This window comes from Lepidochelys kempii, chromosome 23 (assembly GCF_965140265.1).
Source record: "Lepidochelys kempii isolate rLepKem1 chromosome 23, rLepKem1.hap2, whole genome shotgun sequence".
In the NCBI taxonomy this organism is placed as follows: domain Eukaryota; kingdom Metazoa; phylum Chordata; order Testudines; family Cheloniidae; genus Lepidochelys; species Lepidochelys kempii.
This window is the reverse complement of record NC_133278.1, coordinates 7,293,369-7,314,144: the sequence shown is the minus strand read 5'-3', so window position 1 is coordinate 7,314,144 and position 20,776 is coordinate 7,293,369. Positions and strand designations below refer to the sequence as shown.

The following is a 20,776-nucleotide window of genomic DNA, read 5'->3' as shown; positions in this document are numbered from 1 at the left end:
AAAGCTTGGGTCAAAAGGCAAAGCGATGTGGGTGTTGCAGGGCCTGCAGCAGCAGGTGATTTCTGACAGCAGGGGCCTTGTTAATGCAGCGTGAGATCCTGTGACTGGGGAGTCTCAGCTGGGAAACGGGGTGCAGGTTTGTAACACGGTGGGTGGGGAACCATTGGACCAGCTCAGAGCCAGGATGGAGCCTTCAGCACTCTGGCTTTTCAGCGAGATTGTTGCCTCATTCTCGAGCCGAGCTAGCCCCACCACCAGCTAGGGGCTGAATGCAGGAATTCGGGTTTGTGAGGCTCCAGCCTGGGTTACATAGGAGGTCATATGGGATGAGCAGAATGGGCCGTTCAAAACTTATGTGAACTGGGCGGGTTTTGACTAGAAAGACTGGGAGCAGGTGACAGAGGGGAAAATTTCAACCCAGGATCTCCTGTCTCCCTGGCAGAATCCCATCCCACCCCCCCTTTGCAACATTTCCCCCTTGGCTCACAACTAATATTTTGACAGGATCTCTCCCCACTGAGTGCTCCTGTGGAGAGACGAGGACCTTGCTGTGTTAATTGGCTAATGCATGATAGGAGCCAGACATTCCCTCTCCTGAGGCATGGGGGATTTAAGGGATGTGTGTTTGATGGGGCTGGAGGTTATGGGTGTTGGTGGCAGAGGGCTGGAACTGGCAGCTGGGTTAATGGACTTCTTGGAAAAATTGTTCTTGATAGTTATCTTATTGCCTTTGAAATAAAGTTAACGCTCAGAACAGGAGCATGTCTGCCAGGGCTTGGCTGTCACCAGCCACTGCTGGCGGTCGGTCGTGGGGCCCAGAAATGGCACATGCTGGCAAGGGCCAGCAATTTATTCCTAGTATTTAACACCGCTGAGATTTGTAGGGCTTGCGAATTAAAGGCTCCACCTCAAATTGATTCCTCGCTCTCAGCTACAGCTGTGCATCAGTCCAGCACACAGCACTTTGCAAAGCAGGTCAGCAGCCTTGTCTCTACTTTACAGATGGGGAAACTGAGGCACAGAGCAGGGAAATGACTCACCCATGGTCCCCCAAAAAGCCCAGGTATTGTGCTAGGAATAGAATCAGGTGTCCAGTGCTCTAACCCCTGGGCCATGCTCCCTCCTGCCTGCATCACATTCCCCAGCCAGCAGGCTCCAGCTCACTCCTTGAGGTTCTTGCACTTCTTAAGGCCAGACTGCAGTGACTCAAACCACCACCAGCAGCTCCGGAGCAGAACGAACAGGATTTCGCTGCGTCTGGTGGCAGACAATTGCACAGGTGCACTCGGGCACTGTTGGGGCTCAGAGGGTGAACAGCCAAGGGGGATCCTGTCAGAGGAAGGACAGGGGGTGGTACCTTTCAATGCAGCCTGGGGCACACGTCCTGTTCTCATGGACACACTTCAGAAGGGCTGAGGACACACTGGAAAGGGCTCAAGGAGCCATGAGAATGATTCCAGGGATGGAAAATCTGCCTTAGAGCGAGCGAGCGAGACTAAAAGCAGCTCAATCTAGCTAATAAACAAGTGTAATTCACCACTGGACAAGGTTGATACAGAGGGAGAAATTCTGGGCTAACTGCGCTGGCATTGCTGTGGCAGGGCTGTGCAGTCTGGTGACCTAACCCATCCGTGAAAGCAGGTTGGCAGCTGCTCTGCGCCAACAGGGCTGAACCAGCCGGAGCACTCTGGGGACTCCATCGCCCTCGCACTTCAAAGAAAAATCAAATTAAAAGTGGGCCTTCTTCACAGCCTAGTCTGTTAATTGCACAGCCCTGGCCCCTCCCCCATGCAGCATAGCAAACAGAGTTTAAAAGCCCTAACCCCAACTCCCGAAATTTCCAACAGTCTCTAGATTTTACTCCTTCCCGGCCTCTCCTGGGCATTTCCCCAGACCCCCCGGGTCTATTTCACTGCCTAACCGGTGAAGTTGTCCACCAGGTGCTTCTCAGGCCACTTGCCAAGACCTTGGGTGATCAGGTGAGCGAAGAGCTGTTCCTTGGCACTCTGGTAAGACGCAGCCTGGGTCTAAAGAGGGAGAAAGAGGCACAGTGGGAATTGGCCAGGGCACGGAGGGTTTAACAGACGCTTGAGCAAAAGGGTTTCAGTCTCGCAGTCAGACGTGGGTCAGAATCAGCCCCATGTTACAGAGCTGGAGCTGCGGGGGACGGAACAGGGACTGAGGCATAAACTGGGGAAGTGATCTGACTAAAGTCACATGCAGAGTTAGTGGCAGATGGGAACAGAACCCCAGAGTCCTGACCCCAAGTCCCCATCCCCTCCTCTTCTAACCACTGGACCCCTCTTCCCTCCCACAGCTGGGAGCAGAACCCAGGAGTCCTGACTCCTACCATTCTTCCTGACATACCCACTGTGATGAAGTGGGACTGTTCTTAATGTTTCCTCTGAATAGTGGGGGGGTGCCTCAGTTTCCCCTAGGCAGTTCTTAAGTCTCTAGGGGGTGGGGTAAGGGTGTATGATCATTGCAGAGCCCTAGAGGGCAAGTGTGTGCAGGGGTCTGGACACAGAGAATGGCCGACACCCTGTTTCCTGGCAACTGATGGCCTGGGCCCTTCCCCCCTGCAAGGTGAGAGCTAAAGGGTTGGAGAACAAAGGAATCCGGTGACCTCCTGGCCCGGGAAAGGAACAAAGCCCAGAGGAGGGGGGCTGGAGAGAGTTTCAGTTTGGGGGCTGGCTGGGACATGGAGTGAAGGGCAGACGTGGTTGTCTGGCTCACTGCCCCCCAAAATGGACCCAGCCGAGGGGTCCCGTTCTCTGCACCTACAAGCTCTGTGTTAGACCATGTTCCTGTCGTTTAATAAACCTTCTGTTTTACTGACTGGCTAAGAGTCACATCTGACTGCGGAGTTGGGGGGCAGGACCCTCTGGCTTCCCCAGGACCCTGCCTGGGTGGATTCGCTGTGGGAAGCGCACGGAGGGGCAGAGGATGCTGAATGCTCCGAGGTCAGACCCAGGAAGGTGGAAGCTGTGTGAGCTGTGTGTCCTGCAGACAGGCTGCTCCCAGAAAGGAGACTTCCCCAGAGTCCTGACTGGCTTCATGGGGAGCAGTTCCAGAGCATCGCCCGGGGACTCCGTGACACCCACATACCCCATGCTCCTGTGTCTTCCCTTCAGCACTTGGCAGCCCCCCCTTCCCCACCCCGCACAGTGCCCAACCTTGGCTTGGTGGTAAGTGGGCAGCGCCAGCAGAGCATTCTCGTTCATCTGGTGCACCAACTGCCGGAAGTATCGCAGCATGGCAGCTTTGCAGATCTGGCTGGGGAAGACCCGGTCCTCCGCGGCAGGGTTTCTGGAGGGGTGGGGGGGCGGAAGGAGACGCTCAGATAGAGGGGGCAAGGGCAGCTCCAGCTGCTGATCAACAGCCGTGGGTGCCAGCGATCCGGCTTTACCCACAGCCTGGGGACAGACACACCTCTGCCCCAGTGCCCCACCACCCGCCCACCCATCCGCAGCCAGTTAACACTGGGGTGTCGGCTGTTCTCTGCCATTAGGAACCGAGCCGCTCGCTCGTGTCAACACGCTGTGGCCGCACCGGAGGGTGAACCAGGCTCCAGTGCCCAGCTCCAGGGGGATAGAGGTTTGGACTGCAGAGGGGGCTTAGATGGGGGGCACTGCAGGAGGCAGAGACACCATCTGGGAGGAGCCCAAGCACTGTGTTCATGGGGGATCTAACAGAGGAGCTTGGCTTCAGAGAGCAGCCCCTCGGGTACAACCGCCACCCAGTCCATTGGGTTTCATCCCCCAGCATCGCCCATCCTGCTAGCACTACAGGACCAGCCAGGGGACTCAGGGTACCAAGGGGACCCAGAGATTCATTACCCCCTGCACCGTGATCCCCGTCCCCCCACTCACTTCAGCACGGCCAGCCCAGTGGCGCCGTCCACCCGCTCTGGGGCTGCGTCCCCACGGCACCAGTTGAGGCTGAGTCTGCAGCACTCGGCGCTGGAGCTGAGGGGGCCGACACGGGGCCCCAGGAAGAAGCAGATCTGGTGCTGGGCATAGGGGGCTGGCAGGCCGGCCTCGGGGCCCAGCTGCAGCCGCTCATTGATGACCCAGTTCAGGGCGGGCTGGTCGGGGCCGGGGTCCGCTGGGCAGGGGGAAGAGAGAGGCAGAGGCAGAGCCATTGCTGCAGGGCCCCTTCCAAGGCACTGAGCCCCCCGCCCTGCTCCCTGCAGCGCAGCGCCCCCTTGTGCCACGCTGGCATCAGCGCTGTGCGGGGAGAGCACCCCCTACTGAGCCCCCCGCTCCCTCCCTGTGGCACAGCGCCCCCTTGTGCCACGCTGGCATCAGCGCTGTGCGGGGAGAGTGCCCCCTACTGAGTCCCCTGCCCCGCTCCCTGCTGCACAGCGCCCCCTTGTGCCACGCTGGCGTCAGCGCTGTGCGGGGAAAGTGCCCCCTCCCGAGCCCCGCCTCCTCCCTGCGGCACAGCGCCCCCTTGTGCCACGCTGGCGTCAGCGCTGTGCGGGGAGAGTGCCCCCTCCCGAGCCCCGCCTCCTCCCTGCGGTACAGCGCCCCCTTGTGCCATGCTGGCATCAGCGCTGTGCGGGGAGAGCGCCCCCTCCTGAGCCCCCTGCCCCGCTCCCTGCGGCACAGCGCCCCCTTATGCCACGCTGGCATCAGCGCTGTGCGGGGAGAGCGCCCCCTACTGAGCCCCCTGCCCCGCTCCCTGCGGCACAGCGCCCCCTTGTGCCACGCTGGCATCAGCGCTGTGCAGGGAGAGCGCCCCCTCCTGAGCCCTCCCCCTGCAGCACAGCATCCCCTACTGAGCCCCCCAGTCCCACAGCACAGCATCCCCTTGAGCCATGCTGGGGTCAGGGCTGTGCGGGGAGAGCGCCCCCTACTGAACCTCCACCCGGCTCCACAGACCCGAGCACCCCCTCACCCACTTCCTCAGCACGGTACCCCCACCGAGCCCCCTCCATGCTCTGCTCCCTGCTGCACAGTGCCCCCTACTGAACCCACCTGCATCATCGTGCTCCCCACGAGCCCTCCACCCCACTCCCTGCCGTCTGGCACTGTTACTGACCCCCCCCCCCCGCATTACACCTCCCCACTGAGGCCCCTGCAGCCCAGCACCCTCCACTCAACCCCTCTGCCCAGAGTAGCCTCAGTTCGCACCTAGGATAATGCTGGAGAGGTACAGCGGCTCCATGAAGTGGCTGAGGAGCGCCCCCTGCAGGCCCAGCACGCTCCAGCGGCTCAGCTTGTCGCTGCCGGAGGCGCAGCAGACGCAGGCGGCCAGCAGGCTTGGGGGGCAGCTGGGGACAGGCATCAGCGCGCCCTTGGCATGGACGTAGAGGCCGACCGAGGGCTTCCTCCCAGGGAACGGGATGCTGCAGTGAGCAGGGCGGGGGGACGGGCACGGCAGGTCACAGGGGGGGCAGGGAACAGGGGCACTGGGCTGGGGGCAGCTCAGGGTTTATCAGCCACTAGAAAGAGGGCTGATTTCTAGGGAAAAAAGACAAACAGGCCCCAACCCCACAGCAGCACGCCCCCAGCATCAACCCATGCCTCTGTCCCTCAGCAGATCCCCACCATCCTGAGCACCACACCCCCAGCATGTCCCTGCCACCCCACTGCCCCACACCTCTGCCCCCCGCCCAGAACTGCCCCTCAGCTCTACCCCACTGCCCTGCCATACCCTAGTACTGCTCCCCTGCTCCGCCATGCTCCTTTGCCCCATGGCCACACCCTGCCCCCTAGCTCTGTCCCACTCCTCTGCCTCCGTCACCGCACTGTTGATCCCCAGCTCTGCCTCCCCAGCCCACCCCCCCACAGCACCACCCCACTCCTGTGTTCCACGGCACTGCCCTGGCACTCCCCAGCACCGCCCCACACCCTCGACCCTTCTACCCACCAGCCCCCCGCCCCGCCCCCACACTCACGGGAAGTTTTCGGAGGCCCCTGTGGGTGTGCAGCTCAGATACAGGTGCACAAAGACCTTCGGCTTGAGGGCCAGCCGCCCCCCCTCCGCCGAGGGCTGGAAGATGCATTTCTCCTGGTCCACCGGCTCCTTCACGCTACACCCCAGCAACAGCTGTTTGTACAGGTACCTGCTGGGGGGAGTGGGGAAGCAGAGATCCCCCATCACAGTAGTGACTGGTCCCACAAGAGCTCCGAACTCTGCCCCCGCCCCCACCCCCACAGGATCGGACTGATCTCCCCAACCTTCACATCCATCCATAGAAAATCCACAATGGGACAGAGGACTAGATCCCTTTCTCTGCCCCCCGTCGCTTTAAAACCCAACACTCACCCCAACTTCTCCAGCCCAAATAACACCCTAAATTCATCTCCACTCCCAAGGACTCAGCCACCCTGTCCATACAGTGGGTTACAGAAGGAGAGCTAGGAGGCAGGACTCCTGGGTTCTATTCCCAGCTTTGGGAGGGGAGTGGGGTCCAGTAGTTAGAGCAGAGCTGGGGAGTTAGGGTCTGATTCCTGCTTAAGGGAGGGACGGAGTCTCCTATTACAACTGCTAGGCTCCATCCTCGATAAGGAGGATCGGGGCCCCTCCCTGACTGTTATAGGCTGGCTCTTCCAGATCCCACCCCCCCGGCCCCCCATCTCTAGCCTGTCCAGCCAGCCTCACATTGCAGCTTAGTGACCGGAGCACTTCTCACCTCTGCAGCGCCCGGCGAGCCACCACCATGCCGTGCATGTCATGGAGCCGCCGGCCACTGAAATCCAGCCAGCCACCGTGGCAGGTATCGCCAGTGCCCAGCGCCACGAGCTCAAAGCTCTCCCTGCAATCCTGCTGCGTGTCCATCACCTCTGCAGGGCAGAGAAGGGTTCAACCACAGTGCTGAGGCGGCAGCGGGGCCAGGGGTAACCTGCCCTCATCACTGCCCCAGCCTCAAACTACTGTGACTCCTCCAGTTTAGTGATCAGAGCCAGGGGGCTGGGAGCCAGGACTCCTGGGTTCTGTTCCCAGCTCAGCGAGGGGAGTGGGCTTGAGTGGTTAAAGAGGGTAGGGGTCTGGGAGCCAGGACTCCTGGGTTCTATTCCTGGTTCTGGGACTTCCGCATCACTTAGAATTTGGAAGAAGGCAGTGGGCAGGTTTCCTAGCTAATATTCCTGGCTCTGACCCTTAAATGACACACCCCTCTGAGAGCTGGGGATAGAACCCAGGAGTCCTGGCTTCCAGCACCAGGGAACGCACCAACCCATTTATCATCAGCCACCCATTTGTTCTTTCATCTGCGGAGGGTTCTCCCCAGTCCATAGACCACCTCCCCACCAATAGGGCTGGGTGCATCTCCCCTGCTGGGGAGAGTGCCACCTCTGTCCAACGCACACCGCAGTGTAGCCTGGGTCAGCCCCCGCAGGCCATCAGCTGCCTGGCTGCATCTGCTCAACCGGTTCCTTCAAGGTGCCAGGGGAAGGGTGAGCTTCTCCTGCAGCCATCCGGCCTTGGCGGTGGGGCGGGGGCAGGGCCTGACCAGCCAGATGCTCCTCACCTCGCTCCAGGATGAAGGCTGCCACGCTGTTCTTACAGCCCCAGTACTGCGGGTCCCCTGCCAGGAGCCGGTCGAACGTGTCGCTGGTGAGGGCCGCACAACGATGCATGTGGGAGAACACGGTTTCTGCAGCAGGGGGACGGGGAATGTGAAGAGAGCAGATCTGGTTCCTGGGCATTGAGGGACTCAGCCCAGGCGCTGCGGTGATGGGCGTCAGGATAACCCTCTTATGCCCGGTGGGGGTCAGACCGGGCACACGGGGGAGAGGGAGCAGTGCGACGGAGTCAAACCAGGCACTCGGAGAAGGAGGCGGGGAGCTCAGACTGAGCACACGGAGCAGGGGGGAAGGGGGTATCACTATTCCCCATTTCTGGAAGGGGCGTGGGGGTCTAGTGCTTAGAGCAGGGGGTTGGGGGGAGGGCTGGGAACCAGGATGCCTGGGTTCTACTCCTAGCTTAGTCACTAACTCCCTAGAGATTAAAGGTCTTTGATGCTCAGCATTATCAGCACAGGCTGGGGGTTCTGGGGTCCCCACCTGGCTTTATGGGGCTGGCTGCCCAGTGCTGCTCTGCTCGGAGTCACCTTCAGACTCACCTGGGTTCCCCGTCTCCATATGGAGCAGCTGGCTCGGGGTTTCTGGCGCACGTCCTCAGGAACTGCCACTCACAGGGGACGCAGGGTGGAATCGGCCCAGACAAGGGCTCTGCAGGGGGGACAGACACCAGGGACAGATATTGGCACAGGGTAGGGGGAAATGCAGGCATGAATCTCTCCAGATAAACCCACTGCACCCCTGCCTCACTGCCCACCCCATACAAAGCCATCCAGCCACCCCCTGTACCCCACCTCCTGGCCCCCCACGCTAGGCCATGCCATCCATACACACCCCCCATCCTCACTCTACACTATGCCACACCATCCATCCATCCAACCCCAGCCCTTTCTACCAACCTCACACTATGCCATGATGTCCAGCTTTCCCCCCCAGCCTGCAGCCACACACCCGCCCTACTCACCCACCTTGGCTCCCCCCCCAAACAGGGTCCACTCTTCCCCACCCGCTGTTCCATCTCATTCTTGTCTGGTTAAACTGTACTGGGAGCTCCCTGCCATGTGCCAGCCTGTCCCCAAACCACCAGGGGTGATGGCAGAGGCTCCCAGAGTCACGAGACCCCAGCAGAATCTCGCCTTGCACCCAAAAGCAAAATACCGTTCCTGTAGTTAGCAAGAAAAGCTCAAAAAATGTAACCCAAGCGTAACTGAGGTAACAATGCTGCCTAAGACCATGGCTGCAAGGGGGAAGCTGCTCGGGATGTGACCAACGCTGCCTGAACCCGCCGACAACCTGAGCCCACCGAGAGCCTGAGCCTATCACTGTGAGGGGGAGCTGCCTCAGCTTCACTGGATGTTGACTCCAGGCCTTATGCTCCAGGGGGCCTGGCCAACGCCAACCCCAACCCCGGGAGCTGTGTGTGACAGGAGGGGGAGAGTGCAGCAGGCCCACACCAGCAGACACACCCCAGCTGCTGGGGCTAGTATGGCCCCCTGCAAGGACTGTCACTCCTGCTGCACCAGAGAAGAGCAGACCCTGTACCACTCCTGGGGATAGGGCCCCATACCAATGCCCTTGCCTCTCGGGGAGGGGAGCGTCACCCCTGTCACTTTGGGTAGGGCAGAGACACAGCGAGGGGGGCAGAGCCCAATGCCATGCAGCACCTAGGACTGCGGTCTGGTTTAATGCAGCCCTGATAGTTGCTCAACCAAATTCACCCCCACCAGCTGCCCCCTGCACACTAGCACCCCCTGGCCAGGAGGCGCAACCTGGAGAGCCAGGCTCGGGCCAGGGATCCTTCCCCTCCGAGTCCAGGCACTCGCACAGGGACAAGAGCTGGATCCAGAGCTAAGTCCCCAGCCGGTGTTTTTGGTGACCATCTGGTGCAGCCCCTCCATGCCAGCTGAAAGGAGCAAGAGCCCAGCTGTGGGTCAGACAGCAGAATGGGAAATGTGGGGGCTAGGAGGGGACCAGGGCCTGGAATTAGATATGGGGAAGATTAGGAGGTTAGAGCCAAGCATGGGAAGCAGAGTTAGTTCCAGAATGAGGGAATTAGAGGAGGGGGCAGGATTAGAGATGGGTCCTGGGGAAGCCAATTAGAAGAGGGGGCTAGGTTCATTGCAGGGGGTGGGGGGAATTGGAGGAGAAAGTGGGATTAGTGCCAGAAACAGATTAGGAAGGAGGTGGGATTAGAGGAGGGGGCAGGGTTATAGCCAGGGTAAAGGGAACAGGCAGGTTTAGCTGGGTAGGAGGCAGGATTAGCGCCAGAGGCAAATTAGGGAAGGATCTGAGATTACAATTGGAGAGGGATTATTTATTCGGATTGGATAAATAACACTAGAGTCCGTTCCCCCCATCCAGCCTGTGGAGCGGGCAACACATTCAGCAGAACACATTCGCCTGCCCAGCTCTCGGGAACCTTTCTGGTTCCTTTTATCTCTGAAGGCTAGAGAAGGAAAGAGGGGGTGGACAGGGGGTTTAGAGGACAGAGGTGCTGGGGTAGATATTTGGGGGGGTCTAGGTCAGTGGTTTTCAACCTATGGTACGCAGCTTCCTAGGGGTCTGCAGAGCATGTCTGAGATTTCCAAAGTGCTCCGCACCTCCATTTGAAATGTTTTGGGGGTCCACCAATGAAAAAAAGTTGAAAACCACTGGGCTACAGGAAAGGATGTTAGAGATCAGGGTAGGTACTAGGGGAGGGGGTCTACAAATGGAGGGAGTGGAAGGGTCATGGTGTTTGGGAGAGTCTAGAGGGAGTGCTGGGGGCTCAGGATAGGTGTTTGGAAGGGGACAGAGGCAGGGCTGGGGGCTAGAAGAAGTATAGGGGGGGCTAGAAGAGGGGGGATGGGAAATATTTGGAGGCTAGAGGCAGGGCTGGGGGCTAAAAGAGGGGGAATGGGAGATATTTGGGGCTAGGGACGAGGAGGGGTGGAAGGTATTTGGGTGGCAGGTGGTTAGAAGAGGAGGAGGGGATGGGGGAGCTAGAAGAGGAAAGGTGGGAGGTATTGGGGCAGGGGGCTAGAAGAGGAAGGGGATGGGAGGTATTTGGGGGGCTGGAAGGGAGGGAGGTATTTGGGGAAGGGGGGCTAGAAGAAGGGGGATGGGAGATATTTGGGGCTAGAAGAGGAAGGAAATGGACGATATTGGGGGTGGGGGGGCTAGAAAAGAGGGGAGGATGAGAGGTATTGGGGCAGGGGGCTAGAAGAGAAGGGGTGGGAGGTATTTGGGTAGAGGGGGGGTGAGGTATTTGGGGGCAAGGGGTAGAAGAGGGGACAGGAATTTGGCAGCAGGGGCTAGAAAAGGGGGAGGGTGGGGGCATTTGGGGAGAGGGGGCTGGGGGGGTATTTGGGGGGAACTCAAGGCGGCCCCACCTCCTTTATCCTACTCCACGTGCTGCTCAAGAGCGGCCTCCCGGAGCCTCGGGGCGCCCTGACACCCGCCCCCGCCCCCGCCCTGGGAAGCTCCGCCCCCCCCCGGACACAGCCAATAGGAAGAGGAGACAGAGCCCTCACCAATTAGAGCGCAAGAAGGACGCTTCCCCAGCCCCGTGTTTGGGTGGGGGGGCAGTGAGCCAGACACCCCCCCCTGGGGTGCAGCGGGGCTGCAGTGAGCTAGAGAGACCCTTGGGGTGCAGCGGGTGGCGGGGGCTGCAGTCACCAGACCCCCCCCCGGGATGCAGCAGGGAGGGGGGGTGCAGGGACACAGGATCTGGTGGCACTTTGTGCAGCCACTGCTGTGATGAGTGGGTGAGTCTCAGCCTTCCTGCTGTCACCCACCTCGCAGCTTCCCATCTTGTCTAGGGGCTGCCCTCCCTTTACCCCCTCCGCCGGAGGAATTTATTTCCCTTATAACCACTATGTGTCCCGGACGTCTGGGTGCCGTGTAGCCTTTGTTCTGTAGCAGGGGCCATGCTAACAAAATAATCCCTCGCACAAGACTCAGTCGATCCTTACTGAGGACTTTATTCTGATGACGGGGACCCTGATTTCCAACCTCCCCGGGGGGAACCTTCCCAAATGGGCTCTCTGCTGCTGAGCCACAAGACCGTCCCACTCCCCACCAGCAGGGGCAGGGGTCCCGTGGGTTCTTCTGGTTTGGAGGGAAGTAGAAGATGTGTCTCTGGTTTTCGCAGGGCCAATAGAGGGAAAAATCCCTGGTTCCCTGCTCCAGGCACCCAGCAGAGAAGTTGCTGAAGAGGACCTGGCGGGCCTGCAGCACACCGAGAGAGAAGAAAGGTGGTGAGGCCTACAACCAAGGAGCAGAAATAAAAGCTTTGCCATGCATCAACTTGCAGAACTCCCTGCTGCAGGAGGGCCAGGTCCTCTCATAGCTTCTGGAGAAGGCCTGGGAGTGGAGCAGGAGCTCAGCTCAGCAAAAACATACGACCCTACCCAGCCCCATGTTCCCATTCTCTTTGACCCCAAAGCCCTGCTTGGCCTCAGCACCCACAATCCCCCATTGCTCCTGCACAACTCCCATGTCCCATTCTCTGTTACCCAGAATCCCCTGGGGCTCTGCCCAACCCCGGCACCCCAGTCTCTGTTTTCCAGAATTCCCTGTAGCCCCTGCCCACACCCAGAGCCCCATTGTTTATTACCCAGAATCCCCAGTGTCCCCTACCCTGCCCCATAGCTGTCGCCTGCAGGTCCCTGGGGAGCACGAGAAAGCCCATGGGCCATGCACTGCAGCTCATGCTCCTTTCCCATGATGGGAACCAAAGCCTCCTGAAGGGAGTGGAGCTTCGGAGGCAGGATGAGATGAGTCAGAGAACAGGACACAGGGGTGGTGACAGGGAGGTAGGAATTCCCCCTCCACAAACCATCGGCGGCCAAGGCCAAACCCAGCCAGAAAAGGCCAGGGATCCCAAGGGATGGGGATGAGCCGAGCCCCTCACACCAGGGACAGGGCCCTAGGGAGCCTGTGGGGCAGGAGCGCAAGGAGGTACCTGGTAGCTGTGATTGCAGGACGGGAGGATCCCGGCTCTCTGGATCGCTCTGAACGAAAGGGAAATGAATTGGGGTCAGCCGGAGTGGGGGGAGGTAAAATCACTCCATGATGCTGGCACTGCAGTGCCACTAGCCTCCTCCATGAGCCCCTACCCCACCCTATAGAGCAGTCCCTGGAGAAAGGGAGCCCCACCTTCCCCATAGGCAGAACCACCCCATGGCAGAGTTCCAATTCACCCCATAATCATCCCCCTGAGAGAGAGTGCTGACCTGCAGATCACCCCTTATAGATCTCCTGAGCGAGAGACCCCAGTACTGTACATCGATCCCCAAAGGGGAGCCGTACTCCTATTACAGATTGTCTCAGCCCCTCTCTATACATCCCCACAACTGAGAGAGCCCCTCACTAGAGATCCCCCACCACTGAGAGATCCCCTCACTATGGATCCCCTCACTAGAGATCCCCAACACTGAGAGATCCCTTCACTATGGATCTCCAACACCAAGATCCCCTAACTAGAGATTCCCCACCACCAAGAGGTCCCCTCACTATGGGGATCCCCACAAAATTTCCCTTCACTAGAGATCCACAACACTGAGAGATCCCCTCATTATGGATCTCCAACACCAAGATCCCGTCACTAGAGATTCCCCACCACCGAGAGATCCCCTCACTATGGATCCCCACAAGAGATCCCCTCACTAGAGATTCCCCCATGAGAGATCCCCTCACTGTGGATCCCCACTGAGAGAGACCCAACAATGAGAGAGCCCCCCCCTAGAGATCCCCCAAAAGAGAGATCTGCAACACTGAGAGAGCCCCTCACTAGAGATTCCCCACCACAGAGAGATCCCCTCACTATGAATCCCCAACACTGAGATCCCCTCACTATGGATCTCCTCACTACAGAGCTCTCAGATTAAGATCCCCTAATAATAGATCCCAACCCTATAGATCCATGCATGAGAGATCCACTTGTGATAGATCCCCCATAGAGTCTCACCTGCCCTATCAGGTGTCCCAATCCCTTGGCCCATAACCAAGAGCGTCTGAACCCCTCTCCAAGCCCCTGCCCCACTGAGAACTTTGCGGTCACCAAGGAGTGTGGGGTGGGGTTTGGAAGTGTCCCCCCCACCAGGGGGTCTATTCTCTCTTGCTCGCCCACCTGGCTGCCAGGCTCACTCTGCGCCCCCACCCCCAGTGCCCGGCTCACCCGTTGAGGTTGTACATGGTGCGCAGGGCGCGGGCTGCCCCAAGCACTTGCTGGGGGAGCTCAAGGCCTCCACGCACGCAGCGCAGGTCCTGTGCTTCTGCCTCACTTCCCTCCTGGGGTGGGAGTGGGGTAAATGCCCCTGAGGCAGTCACATCGCCCCCCACCCCCACCCCCCGAGACTACATGCTGGGGATCCAGGCTGTGAGGCCGGGGGATCTGCTGGCCGTGGGGTTCCCTGGAGCCTGGTGGGATTCACAAGGAGATGGCCTGACACCCCAACCCATGTACGAGCTCCCGCCTCCCGTGCCTACCACCCATGCCTACTGCCCCTTGAGCATCCCTCCCTACGGCCTCCCCACTACCTCCCCTGGCTCTCTCCCCTCCCCTGCAGCTTCCCATCCCCCCAGCTCCTGCCCCGATGCATCCCCCCTCTCTACGCTTTCTCCCCGCAGCTTGCCCCATTCCCTCCCTAGGTTAGTCACAGCTTCGCCCCTGCCAAATTATTGGGAAAGGCACCAAAGCTGGGTTTTCAGGTATTGTTTATTCGGCGGCCATCTTGGTCTGGGATAAGAACAAGGTGACCTCCATGTTGTGGCAGGTTCTTGTTCCCCTAGGCTGAGCAAAAGGCGGGAAAGTAGAAAGAGCGGGAATCTGTTGTTGCTAAGCAACCGGTTCCTATAAAGGCAGATGAGGGGAGGGGTCAGGGGCTCTGGAGCCTTTGGGGGCTCAGGTGTCCGACGCTCTCTCTCTGTGGTGTGGGACCCCCTTTCACACTGGGGACTGGCCTGCAGCAGCCACTCACTAAACAGCACTGTCGGTGGGGGGGGGGGTTGTTTGTTATTTTCTTTTGGGAAGCGCGGACTCGGTCCGATTAGTTAGTTCAGGCATACGACCATAGACAGCGCAGCGAGGGATGGGTGGGGGGAGGGGTCTGAGATAGGGTTACATACCTGTCTTCTACACCTGTGATCCACCGTCGGTGGCCATCGCCGATCCGGATTCTGCAGCCACTCCATCAGCCGCACCTGAAGAAGGCAGAAGAGCACCATTGCCTTCTCGAGTGTGTGTGCATAGTCCAAATCTCCAGAGTCCTTAATCCATCCCCCTCCTTTAGTAAATAAAGTGGTGTTCTGAGTTTACGTCCGTGGGGTGGTTTCTTTTGTTCCAGCTCTGATAGACGGGCTTAAGGGGGGACCCAGCGGGAGGTATACTGTAAGGCTCCCCAAAGTCTTTTGGTCAGATAGGTCCCCTAAAAAATCCTTACAGACTGCTAAAATAGATGCTCCCAGTCTTCTGTAAGAAAGTGTATTGCTCTCCCCAGCTGAGCACTCTGTTTTAGCAAAAGAGTTAGTAACAGAAGGAGCGATGGCGGGGCTAGGAGCCCAGCATGGAGGCTGCTCCAGCATCGCAAGCAGCGGGGCAGTGTAGTGGGACCGGGGGTAGCATGTGGAGTGGGTGGCTCCTGTCTAGAGAGGAAGAGTGGGCTGGAGGCATGGTTAAGATGGACACTCTCCTGCTGGGAGAAGCAGGGACCTATCTGCCTCATTTGCCCTCTGCCCTGGGTCCTTGAGCTCCCCCACAGACCTGAGAGGGGGCTGCCCAAGGCTGCAGTAGGAAAGGGTGGACAAGTATCCCAGACAGTGCAGAGAGGAGCAGCCCCTGCTGCAGGGTCGGTGAAACTGAGCCAGGGAGCGGCTGAGCCCAGGGAGCTGAAAGAGATCAGGGCCTAGCTCTGGTGCAGATCTTGCAGCCCCGGCTACGCCCTGAGTGTGAGGGGATGGTCGCAGCTTGGGGTGGGCGTATCTGGTGATTCACAGCTGGGGTGCACATTTCATTAGAGTGTGCACCCAGGGAATTTTTTTTTTGAAGGCGAACATTTATTGAATACTCAATCATAAAGGACATTTTTATTCATCAAACAAACTAAAGAAACTAAAACTTAACTAAACTTAATGTTTTTTAAATTAACAACTAAACTGTACTTAAAAAATACAAACTTAAAAAATGAGACACAAAATTTCAAATTTTTCTGTAGTGCTAACCAGGCATATACAAAGATACAGTCAATTTTCATTATCTTTAACCAGATAATGAGCTAACCCAAACTGACCAAAACAGATTAAGGTTTCTTCATCTTCCTGTCCTAGAGAATGAGACATCGCTCACCAGGTGTTATGGACTTAAATTCCTCAATCACATTGTTGTAATTAACTGACAAAGCCAATTCTTGTTCAATGTACAAAATCATGAGTGAGTCGAGGCGCTGTTGGGACATTGTACTTCTTAGTTTGTTTTTTACATGTGCTAGTTTCGAAAAGGCTCTTTCACATGAACAGCTTGTAAAAGCAAAAAGAAAAGGAGTACTTGTGGCACCTTAGAGACTAACCAATTTATTTGAGCATAAGCTTTTGTGAGCTACAGCTCACTTCATCGGATGTGAGCTGTAGCTCACGAAAGCTTATGCTCAAATAAATTGGTTAGTCTCTAAGGTGCCACAAGTACTCCTTTTCTTTTTGTGAATACAGACTAACACGGCTGCTACTCTGAAGCTTGTAACAGGTAAGACTGCAAAGCACTGAATAGATTTGTAAAAGGCCTGGAACATGGAAGACCGATCCAATTCCTTTAGCAAATCAAGCCACTCTCTGGTGGTGTTCATAGTGCTACCTTTAGGAACAGATCCGTCATAACCCCAAAGCAATCCAACTTCAGCTTCCAACTCATCCAAGGACACTTTAAATTTGTTGGCAATGATTCTCATATCGTCCCGGCCAATGTCTAAGCTCAGCAGTTTTCCCATTGCAGTCACAATTTTACAAGTCTCCTGTTCAAATCGCTGGTCAATGCTGGTAATCATTGAGTCTAGGAGTGGGTAAACTGAAGTTATTCTCTCCTGCTCCTCTTTTGTATCAAAGTGATGCTGGGACTCAAACGCATCATCAATACGAGTGGACGTTTTTCTCTTCTTAACTGGAGGAATCGATATATCATTCTCTACACACATTTTCATTGAAAATAGATTGAAAATATTCTGGGCCACTTCTCATCGCAGCAAAAGAGTTACACAATCTTTTCACCCCTGTCATTGCAGTAAGTTGAGATCTGGATAGGGATGGCTCTACCAATTTTGCCGCCCTAAGCAGTCGCCACTGAATTGCCACCGCCACAAGCCGCTGTGGCAGGAAGAGCAGCGGAGCTGCCGCCAAATTGCTGCTGCGGGATACGGACTGCTGCCCCATTCTAAATGTCGCCCCAAGCACCTGCTTGGAAAACTGGTGCCTGGAGCCAGCCCTGGATCTGGAGCTTGAAGAGCCTTACTCACTTTTACCACCATCTGGAGAATAGGGTGCAACATGTGAAGGGCAAAGATGAACTTGAATGAATTTAGTTCATGGATAAGGCCCCTGGCTTTTATTTTAGCATCAGCAAGGCGAGTTGTTTCGATAATCTCTTGTAAAGCTTGTAAAATGATGGAGTAGTTTTGCTTTCCAGCAGCCACTGCTTCTGCTCTGCATGCCCATCTTGTGTTTGACAGGGACTTCAAAGTCTTCAACTGGGATCCTACTTCTTGTGAAATCTTCTCCATTACTGCATGTCGCACAGGACTCCCCTCCGTGAAGGCATAAAGAGTCTGAATAACATGGAAAAAATCAAAGACAGTTCTGTTCTGTTTACTAGCAGTGCATGCATCTTCTAGGATGAGGTTCAAACAATGCACATAGCAGTGTACATAGAGTATTTCACTGTTTCTTTCTTTACATTTCATTTGAACTCCCACAGTACATCCAGACATAGTAGACGCGCCATCAAAACAGACAGACATCACTGATGTCCAGTCAATTTTAAGAATGCCAAGGACGTCATTTAACTGGTCAAAAATAGACTGAGCATCAACTGTTAATAGTCTCTGAACAGACACAAAATGTTCAGCTGGACTATGTTTTTCATTGTCAAAATACCGCACCACAATGGACATCTGTTCATGGTGTCCACAGTCAGTAGTGTCGTTGGCAATTATTGAGACCATTTTTTCCATTTAGTGAAGACACAATCTTTTGTTGCACAACGCTGTGCAAGGCTACAATTAAATCATTTGGGATGCGATTACTCAGAGAGGTAGCGTTTCAAGGAGATTGTTGCACATGCTTTGCCATTATGGGATCATATTTTTGGAGCATATTGACAAGATTTAGAAATAAACCTTTCTCAAAACTGTCAGCTTTTGCATTGTGACCCCTGAATGGTCTCCCACCTTTCGCCAAACACAGAACAATGTCAATCAGTTGCTCCATTACACTTCGGTTATGGCACCGTTCTTCTTCTTGTTTAGACAGATAATCCTGCTTGCCCTCATCCAACAATATATCAATAGGTTTCCCTTCATTAAAACTTGACCATGAAGAACAGCTCAACACATGAGATTTTGACAGTCGGTGGTTTTAAAAACATTCGTTGGCCTTATATCAGTTTCTGAATCCCTTATCAATAAATGCTTCTTTGTTTATTCCCTATTTTACTTCTAGGAAACATACTCAATCTAGGGTAATAAGGACCTCTAGATAATCGAAACTGGCGTTCTAATCTATTTTTTGGAATATCACAGACCGGGTCATCAGATGGAATGTTTGATGGCTTTGAATAGGAACTATACTGACCTGAACTAAGAGACAAAGTCTGTTACTGTTGGTCATTACTCAGTTTATTGCACACACTGGAACTGGTGGCGGCATTATCTTCATGTAAGTTCTTAACCGAGGAGTCCAAGGTATTTGCACTTCTATCAGCACATTCATTATAATTCAGTTTGCTCCTTTTCTTATATTAACAATGAACCGATCCATATTTTAAAATTAAAAGGGGGTATCATACGACTGAATTAAAACATAAAGCCACGGGCTTGTTATGCTATTTCAGTAGAGTACGCGCAACAAAGATTACAAACATTGTAGACACTGTGCTGGGCATGCCTGACGCGGCCGCTTATATAGCTCAAAGAATTTTCTAGAATAGTAGTCGGAGGGGGAGGGGAGAACCAACGGTAATATGGTGCCTCAGTAGTGGGGACGCATGCTGTGAGCGAACACAGGCTTTCTATACATTTCTACAACATCTATATTATGCAAGTCGGCCCTTATTGCATAGTACAACATAATACAACTGCAAAACTAAGCATCTCTGATGGTATCTTCTAGACTGAGTCCCATTGGGTAGATAGAAAGATTAACCTAAATAATCTATACAGAAGTCCCTGGAACCCCATAAGGTTGGGTCCCTAATCCATGAACTATTGGAACTCATTTACAATACTTTTCTTAAACATTACACGAATATATTGTCTCATACTATAGAATTAGAATTCATAATCCCTATTGCATGATGAGATATAATGTATCTTAATTAAAACTATCTTTAGATATGTTTTTTCCTCAAAAATCCAATTTAAATTTTAAAAAAATCCAATATTTTTGATTTTTTTTAAAGTCATTGATTTTTATCCACCCTAACAGCTGGGCATGGTGGGGATGGGGGGACGGGAAGGATTGGTCCCCAGCTGGAGCAAGGCAAGGGCCAGAGCACAGCAGGGCATGGGGGGGATTGGTCACCAGCTGGGGTGTGTGGGGTGCAGGAGTCAGGGCAGAGGGCTAGGGTGTGTGAGGGGGGTGCAGGAATCACAGCAGGGTGTAGGAGGGGGGTGCAGGAGTCAGGGCTGGGGTTGGGGGGTGCAGGAGTCAGGACAGAGGGCTGCGGTGTGGGAGGGGTCTGTAGGAGTCAGGGCAGGGTGTGGGAGGGGGCTGCAGAAGTCAGGGCAGAGGGCTGGGGTGTGTAAAGGGGTGCAGGAGCCAGGGCAGGGTGTGGGGGGGGTGCAGGAGCCAGGGCAGGGTGTGGGGGGTGCAGGAGTCAGGGCAGAGGGCTGGGGTGTGTGAGGGGGGTGCAGGAGTCACAGCAGGGTGTAGGAGGGGGGTGCAGGAGTCAGGGCAGAGGGCTGCGGTGTGGGAGGGGGCTGCAGGAGTCAGGGCAGGGTGTGGGAGGGGGCTGCAGAAGTCAGGACAGAGGGCTGGGGTGTGGAAAGGGGTGCAGGAGCCAGGGCAGGGTGTGGGGGTGCAAGGGGGTGCAGGAGTTAGGGCAGGGTGTGGGGGGGTGCAGGAGTCAGGGCAGGGGTTGGGGGGGTGCAGGAGTCAGGGCAGAGGGCTGGGGTGTGTGAGGGGGGTGCAGGAGTCACAGCAGGGTGTAGGAGGGGGGTGCAGGAGTCAGGGCAGAGGGCTGCGGTGTGGGAGGGGGCTGCAGAAGTCAGGACAGAGGGCTGGGGTGTGTAAAGGGGTGCAGGAGCCAGGGCAGGGTGTGGGGGTGCAAGGGGGTGCAGGAGTCAGGGCAGGGGTTGGGGGGGTGCAGGAGTCAGGGCAGATGGCTGGGGTGTGTGAGGGGGGTGCAGGAGTCACAGCAGGGTGTAGGAGGGGGGTGCAGGAGTCAGGGCAGATGGCTGGGGTGTGTGAGGGGGGTGCAGGAGTCACAGCAGGGTGTAGGAGGGGGGTGCAGGAGTCAGGGCAGATGGCTGGGGTGTGTGAGGGGGGTGCAGGAGTCACAGCAGGGTGTAGGAGGGGGGTGCAGAAGTGTGGTGGGCTGGGGGTGCTCCCAGCCCCCTGCCCTGAGCGGTTCACAGCAGGGGGCTGGAGGGGGTATACCCCGGTTCCACCCCCTTCCCCGAGGCCCTGCCCCCGCCTCTTCTCCACCTCCCCCTCTCTCTGCCCGCACGCCACGGACCGGCGGCAGGGAGCGGAGTGCGGGCGAGTCCGCAGCGCGCTGGGGGAAGAGGCGGGAGCTCGGCTGCCGCGGAGCAGCAGGACCGAGCCCGGGCCGCAGCCCCACCACGCTTCTGCCCCGCAGGGGAGAGCAGGGGCGGAGAAGAGGGGCTGGGCCCCCCCAGCCCGGACTCCCCCGCCCCCATCTCCGGCCGCCCCCCCCCCTTTTTTTTGCGCTTGGGGCGGCCCTGATTAGGGTGTGACCGGGCACGCCCGCCACACCCGCTGCGCACGCCTCTGGCGGTGACCGCGGGCTTGGGGCAGGGCTCCTCTGGGGGGACTTGGGG

General features: G+C 56.7%; 1 protein-coding gene across 1 annotated transcript; it reads right to left on the bottom strand.

Moving 5' to 3' along the window:
* Positions 1-1,916: 1,916 nt before the first annotated feature.
* On the bottom strand, positions 1,917-9,430 carry ADAD2 (adenosine deaminase domain containing 2). Its single transcript, XM_073321471.1, is given in 10 exon segments — positions 1,917-2,027; positions 3,177-3,309; positions 3,873-4,107; positions 5,139-5,353; positions 5,906-6,073; positions 6,644-6,794; positions 7,481-7,606; positions 8,075-8,111; positions 8,113-8,181; positions 9,302-9,430. Coding segments are annotated over 10 exon segments (1,374 nt in total).
* Positions 9,431-20,776: the final 11,346 nt, after the last annotated feature.